Source organism: Oxyura jamaicensis, chromosome 2 (assembly GCF_011077185.1).
Source record: "Oxyura jamaicensis isolate SHBP4307 breed ruddy duck chromosome 2, BPBGC_Ojam_1.0, whole genome shotgun sequence".
NCBI classification, from domain to species: domain Eukaryota; kingdom Metazoa; phylum Chordata; class Aves; order Anseriformes; family Anatidae; genus Oxyura; species Oxyura jamaicensis.
The window spans coordinates 30,581,319-30,589,168 of NC_048894.1; the positions used below are offsets into that span (position 1 = coordinate 30,581,319).

The 7,850-nt window shown below is 34.7% G+C and overlaps 1 protein-coding gene across 1 annotated transcript in view; it reads right to left on the minus strand.

Moving 5' to 3' along the window:
* Positions 1 to 3,726: 3,726 nt before the first annotated feature.
* Positions 3,727 to 7,850, minus strand: part of MEOX2 (mesenchyme homeobox 2) — a 59,324-nt gene continuing 55,200 nt past the window's right edge. The window contains exon 3 of the mRNA XM_035318628.1: positions 3,727 to 5,035. Within this exon, the coding sequence (XP_035174519.1) occupies positions 4,811 to 5,035 (225 nt within the window). The 3' untranslated portion in view covers positions 3,727 to 4,810. The remainder of the gene's footprint in view (positions 5,036 to 7,850) is intronic.

The window sequence follows — 7,850 nt, forward strand, 5'->3', positions numbered from 1 at the left end:
TAGGAGTTTATACCGATGACTGCGATAACGTCTTATTATGCCATATGGAGGCCCTATCTAACAGCCAGAGTCCTTAAATTACATTGAAATTGACTCCTATACTGCAGCTTTCTTGATGTAACTTACATCAAAAACTGTGGGTTTTAAATGAAAATTGATAGATATACATAAAAGGGAATGAGCTCTAGTAAATTCTTATTAATCTGAGGCAATCGTGTTCATCAGCCCTATGCCAATTATTACAGGCTATCAGGTACATTACCTTTTTTGAGTTAATATAAACATCAGTTTGTGTACAGAATTCTTCGTTTCAATCCAAAAACATTGCATAATAATATTAAATTGCAGTACATCGTTGGTTAAATATTACTCATTAAAATTTCTCGAGTCTTGTAGCTGATCTTAAATACTGCATGTAAGCTATTAAATACAAGCTCACCCAAGAGACATAAATTGACTGAAGCCAGGAAATTCTAAATGAAGGCTCAAGCTGACTTTTTGTCCCTACCTTATATAACTATGTTTCCTCATAGCTACTAAGAGTGCATGTCCTAACCCTGTTTCTTTCTTTATTTGCACAAATAATATTATTGCAGCAGTCAGAGTCTTCATTTAAGAAATCCAGATACATAAACTACCTTGAAATGTTGTCCGTGGTGGAAGAACATAAGTATAGAATCACTCTTTAAGCCCCATTTTTGACTATTTTGGATCTGATGAAAAGGAAAAAAAAATGTTATGGAAAGATAAGTATTTAATGAAAATCCCAAACTACTTCCATTATGTGATTAAATAAATCATGCTAGCTCACAGCGGTGTTATTTTAACCACACCTCTTGAAGAGCTATTGCCAAAATAAACCTGAAAACAGTGAAGCCATAGTAAACAAAAAGACAAAATGAAAAGTCAACAGACATAAAGGAAGAGAAGGAAATCCTACAAATACTGTATAGACTTGTACCTCCAAAGCAGAAGAAAAAAAAAAAAAAAATCCAATCATCTAATGTGCTGAAAATTAAACTGTTTAACATTACTCTCTTTTTGCAGTCAGATTTTCTGTGTTTGTATATGGTCTGTCTCTGGCTTGGTGATACGCTGACAGTAAAGCATCAAAGAGAAGAGGGCTCCAGTAGACAAAGTAACAAAATTCATGAAGGATAAGACACAAATGTGATTAGCCACTCTATATTAACAGGAACATGTATATTATCAGGAGTATATATATCTATATCCGTATTATCAGGAAAATATATAAATATATATCTATATGCATGTTATCAGGAAAAGATATAAAACAAATTAGGTTTCATACCACTTCATTCTGCCACCAAGTATGTGCACAGTCTTGGGGAAATCACAATCTTAGTGTTTGACTGTGTCCATCTGCTAAATGGTATATTCTTAGCCATACTGTATGACTAGATCGGTAGAAGAACCCTCTGTTAGTCTGTAGGCAGACAAAAAAAAAAAACACCATTAAATATAAAACAAAACTTCAACTTTTGTTTTTATCCATAATTGTTCTCAGAAAAAAAAAAAAAAAAAAAAAAAAAAGCTAAAATTTTGATACAAAATCATGGTATGTTGCAACAACTGGTTGATCCCAGATGCTTCTATAAGCTAGTTTTTGAGTGTTCAGAACAAGCCCAAACATCATCTGCACGGATGAGTCCTAAGCAGACCCGCTACCCACAAACCAGTGTTAAAGAACAGAGGGTTCACTGCTGCTCTGCGAGGCTTGAACAAGAGGTAGCTGAAATCTGGAAGAAGCATGTCTGGACTTCTGCAAGGATGTGCTTGTAATTCCTTCAAGACCATGGTAGGAAGCTCACTGTGCTTAGATTTTATAGCTTCAGCCTTTGCCAGTGTGCAGTCTCTACACCATATTGTACTTTGCAATGGTGTGCCCACAAAATAGTTGTTTAAAGCCACTGGAGGTCTTTAAATAATCTACATCCAGATAGCACCTTACAGCCACATTCAAAGTCTTAACTGCTTTTAGAACATGGAAGATGATCAGTTTTGTTAGTCTCCTTTTCCCCTCATTCCCTCCACCCTTCCACTCCAAAATATAATTTGGTGTTCTGTTTGAGGTTTATCTAAACAAAAATATCTAAGCAAAATTTCTCCTCACACTTTAAATCCATTTGCATATTTCTTTCCCTTCTCTCAGTTCTTTAAGTCCCAACATATTCAGCTAAACTAAAAAGGAAAAAAAAAAAATAAAAAAAAAAATAAAATTAAAGTCCATACTTTTCAAATGGAAAAACTTCTTCCTGGTAATGAGATTATTCCAGCTCATGTTTGCCCTCATCACACACATTGGCTGCCTCCCCACTGTAAGTATCCTGATCAAATCACAGTGCCACTCACACAATAATATACCTCTCAAAATGCCTTAAGCTAGGAATACATTTCAGGTAATGTAAATAAAGCACTTCCATTTGTTCTGTGAAGTGTTAGCTCAAACTTGCCCAAACACTTTTCAGGTTCAGTCTTAAACTGCATATGAAAGACAACTACAATTGATTCTGTAAGCCTGAAAAGGTACTTTTGGCAGCTACAGTATATGAAAGGTAATAATATTCTCTTACCTCTTTACTATCTAAATGAGTCACATAAAATTTGACTAAGTCTCTGTTGTCAAAATGATGGTATATGGTTGATGGTATATCAAAATTCAAGATGATTTTTTACAAATTTTTATTATTATTTTTTTCATTTTGAAATTTAGCTATATTTCACTTAACAGGGAAAAATACTAGTCAAGAATAAAAAGTAGTCAAGAATAAAAACTTTTAGTCTGGATCACTTTTTTTTTTTTTTTTTTTTTTTTCACAGATGATAATCACCAGCACCACTCAAAAAATTTCCTGACCAGCCATCGAATGAAAAATACCACATATTCACAAGCTGTTGGCTTACTTCTCTATCCTGCTCACATTCTAAGCAATTTTGTATGAGAACAGCATTTGAAAAAGAACTGAAAAACAAAAACAAAACTATGTAACTGCTGGAATCAATGAAATGCTCTGAAGTCTTTAAAGAAATGAATTACTCATTACTCGGTTATTTTAAACTAAAATGATCATGACAAGTTACTGTGCAAGAAAGATCAAGCCTACAGTGGAAAGTATTTGGAGAACAGACTCGGAGCTCTTGATCGTGTTTAATTTTATGATGTCCTACTGCTCCTCATCTCCTCATAGCAGGTCTTCAGTGAATGCTCACAAGGACATGCACATTTCTTTCTTGCTCTTTCTTTCACCCTACTCCTTCTACCACAGAACCCAGTCCAATTCATCTCCTAATTTTTAGAGTTTTTTTTTTTTTTTTTCTTCTGAACAATTCTATTAAAAAAAGGCATGATCATGTAAGTGTGTAAGTTTTCTTATATTTATTCCTTTTTAATCAATTTCAACAAAATCCAACAAGTTAACCCTCTATATATGTTTTAGATCTGGAAAAAATGTTTGAACAGTCTTGTTGGTTTTGGCTGAAGGTATCATTAGCTGCTAGATGCCTTTTTCCTTCTAAAGGAAAGAGCTTTGCAAATTGGTCAAGGTGGAAGGTTTATACAACATTAAAAACTTAAATTTGAAATTGTAACTTCGTGTTGTCCACAGATGAAGATCCAAAAGACCCAAGAAAGGCAGAACTCCATAGGACTTTTGCAAAAAAATATTTTAAGTTTCCTATGAAATCATTGTAGAGAGACAAGAATTATTTAAAAAGGATTATTTATTAAACATTTTTCTTTACAAAGTACAATCAATGGTTTGCATTAAATTTTGGGTTTTGGTGTTTGCCTGTATGTACACAAAAGCTTATAACAGAAAATATGTCTTGATTTAACATGTGGGACACAATACTGAGTTACTTTCATATTTTGATTCCTACCAACATAAGAAGTTGATAATAAGTTTCAGCTTATTTGCTGTTTTTTAAACTGAAAGTGAAGCAACAACATTTCTGCAGAGTGTCAGTATTTATCAACGCACTCAGTGATGACAAAGTAGAAATGAATAATCTTTCAGGGGAGGTTCCACTGAGCATGAGTGGAACTTGAAAATTTTCTGGCAGGTTACTGGACTATCCTTATGATCCTAAAAGTAATTTTTGCAGTTATAAGATACGAAGAATTGAGGAGCTAGGTAAGTTTAATAATACCCTATTAGCAGCAGTTGATAGTAAATGCAACATAACATTTGTTTTGTCTGTCATACAAGGACGTGTCCTAGCAGACACTATTGTATTGTTCTCCACTTGAACAAAAGTATCTGCATGTATTGTATGTCTTTGGAGAAACAAAACAAAAATAAAGAGACAAAAAGCCATTTATTGTCATGAGTGACTATTGCCATCAGCTAATATGAATGCATTGCTAAAATTAGTGAAGACAGGAAAATGCTGTAAGGTAAATATATACAGAGTTAAAATACATTTCTTATCCACTAGATAGTGATTTTGTGGCACTGTTGTTTTCAGAATATAACATCTGTTGAGAGCAATGTAATTTTCAGTGCAAGCTAAAGCAAAAATACCTGCCCGCTGTCATGGACATGACAAACAAATCTGGAATGTTCAAAGCAAGTTCTTCTTCCACTTCTCCACACTTGAGGCACCTTTAAGACATGGCACTTACTGTAAACCATCTAAAAATCAATAAAAGCAGACACAATAAGCCTGAATCTTCCATAACAATTCTAAAAATCACTGCCAGAGTCACTTGCATACGTAAACGATGCCTGTGTAAGGCTTGCCAGCAAAGCATCTTTCCTGAGAACGGAGCTGGGACACTCTCTGTATATCATAAGTGTGCATGCTCAGAGCTGTGATCGCTGTCGTGGCTGTCGTCATTCGCTAGTGAGTCCCCCGTGTGCTGGAGACCAGCTGCCCCAATGCCAGAGAGCTCGGAGGGGAGCAGTGTGCCCTTTTTCACATTCACCAGTTCCTTTTCCCGGGCTGCTGCTCCTTGCTGTCCCCCTTTTACCCGCTTCCACTTCATCCGTCTGTTCTGGAACCAAACTTTTACCTTTGTGGAAGAAAAACAAAACAAGAAAATAGAAATGGGGTCACTGGTTGATAATGATCTTCCTAGATATACTACAACACTGTCTGTTTGGTAAAAAGCACAGCAAGAGCTCCCTGAGGAGCAAGGGATCAAGTCTGGGATGTGATGTGAGTGCTAGGGATGTGAGGGTAATGACCACAGAGGGTTACCTCAATAAGGCTGCAGGACCAACTGCAGTATGCATCACTACTGTTGTGCACTCCACAGAAAGACCTCAGAACCCTTTAGAAAACATTGGAGAGTTAACATGTTCTTGAAGAATGCATTGATTCTGCAGGTAGAGATGTGGAATAAATTCAGATGAGAAGAGGAAAGAAATTCAGGGCATGAAAGATTAAAAATATATCTGCACATTTGAAGTCACATTTAATCCTGAGATTTTACTCCAGCTGAAACTCATTTCCCCTCCTCTCCTTCTCTAGAAATATATGGAAAAAAAAAAAAAAGTAAAAAGTAAACTTAAATTATTTGCATTGTTCCAAAGTACCAAAAGTACCAGCACTACAAATCACAAGGACTTTTTTCAATAGCCAAAAGAGAAAAAAGCATAGGATCTGCCAAATATATTAGACCATATTAGTTCAGACTAGATGCTGATTTCAAATGCTGTCACTGAAGCCACTGTTTGTGAATGAGGAGAAGATTTGGGGGATTGATCCATTTAGAATTAATGTTGCTAAAAAAATCATGCATGTATGTCTGCAGCTCTTAACAGGAAGGTTCCACAGAAAAATAAATAAATAAATAAATAAATAAATAAATAAATAAACAAACAATATATGCAACTTTTTCCCTTGGAAAGAAAGCAAGTAAGATTGCAGTGTCAGTGTATCCTCTGCTCTGTATAGCAGAATGTGTTTCAGAGTTTTAAAAGAAACAGCAAGGATCAGTCACAGCAGGACATATTGTACAACATGAGTAATAGAGCCACAAAAATGCTGTTTTGATGAATCTGTCTTATACATTCAGGAACATCCCATTGTTTAACCTTTAACATCACTTTGAATTTTACATTAAACTTTACTACAATTGAATTGATAGTTGACTTCACTATTTATAGGTACACATGCGGGAAAGAAGAAAGGTGTGTTTGTGTTTTTTTGTTTGTTTGTTTGTTTTGTTTTTTAGTCTACGTTCCTGTTAAAGCCAATGTGAGCTGTTAAAGCCAATCACTTGTGAACAGAGCAAAATGATTCCAGGTTAGTTAAGAGCCTTAATGTCTAGCACATCCTTTCTGTTAGTCATCTCAATAGAAACAAGGCATCTGGTCTTGTACAGTGAAATGAGTGTAAAGTGGAAGGTATTTGGTACTGGCTGCTGCTATGTTGGGAATTATCACACTTGGGTCACATATCAGAGATGTCCGTTGAAACTGTTTTCAAAACAGTGCAACAATGGTGCAGAATTGGCAGCTCTCTGGGGGAATTTAAGATGTCAGATTGTTTATTTACTTATTATGGCAATGAAGTTTCTCTTGTAAAAGCCAAAACTACACTGTTGCAAGAAAATGTAGCAAATGCAACTGCAGGCACAATCCAAACACCAAAAATCAAGAGACCTTGAATTCAGCCTGGTATCACAGAATATTATCACTCTTCTGACAAAAGGGCCTATAAACTTGTATTCAATAAAAAGAAATTACAGGATTGGGGAGATGTTTTAAAGATCTAAGCAATTCTCAGAATGTTTTTATGCCCTTAAACAAAAACAAAATAATTATACATACAATGAATGTATCATAAAAAAAAAAATAAAAAATAAAATAAAATAAATGTTTCGATGCATAACCTGAATTCCACCCATTTTAACCATTTTAACTTTAACTGTAATATCCACTATAAATAAGAGAGACCTGGGCATGCCACTATCCATATGCATCCATTTCTTTTTTGGCTACTTAAGAAACTGAAGCTTAAAATTTTAATAAATTATTCTTTACAAAATTGCAGCACAGAGAATTCTCTCTCCTTCAACATTAAAATTAGGAGAACTGAGTGGCACCTTCCAGGCAATGAACTTCCAGGCAATGAGACAGGCAGGGGAGTACCTCTTATCACCTACCTAACTGGTGAAAAATTAAAAAAAAAAAAAATTAAAAAAAAAAAAGCTTTACTTCTTTTTTGTTGTTAATGACTTCAAATAATTCGCAGCTGATTTACTTAAAGAATATCAAACAAACAAAAAAGAATCATTATTTGGTATGCCAAATATTATTTTCAAAGGATATAAATTTCAAAGGATAGAAATTAATTATAGTTAAGTATATTATTAAAAATATTGTGAGTTTATTTTTATGTAACTAAAGGGAATACTTCTTAATATATATATATATTCCCTATTACCTCCATTTTAAAATACTGAAATCCACTTTTGATCAGATCCAAAGTACATTAATGTCAGTGTGAGTTTTCCCATTGAGTTCAATGAACTCTAGATGAGGCCTTTAATGCCCAAGTGCTAATAATTTGAGACAAGTCCTTCACTTGTTATTTCCTCTCAAGATCAAATTCAGATATCGGAATTCTGAACTTCCTTTGGAGCTGAAGAGTCAATTATGGTGGGTAGAGTAGTTACTGATATGTGATCCATCTATATTTTTGTAAAGGAAAGGAAGTGAAGCAAACTGTGTGAATGAAGTGATAATTTATTTGAAGTAATGGAAAGCTGTGTTTTTCAATTGCCCAGATTGTTTGAAACTTACAGGTGTTGCACAAATCATGCATCAGAACAAGAAATCCTCAGAAAGAGAGGTTGCGGGGGGGGGGGGGGGGGGGGG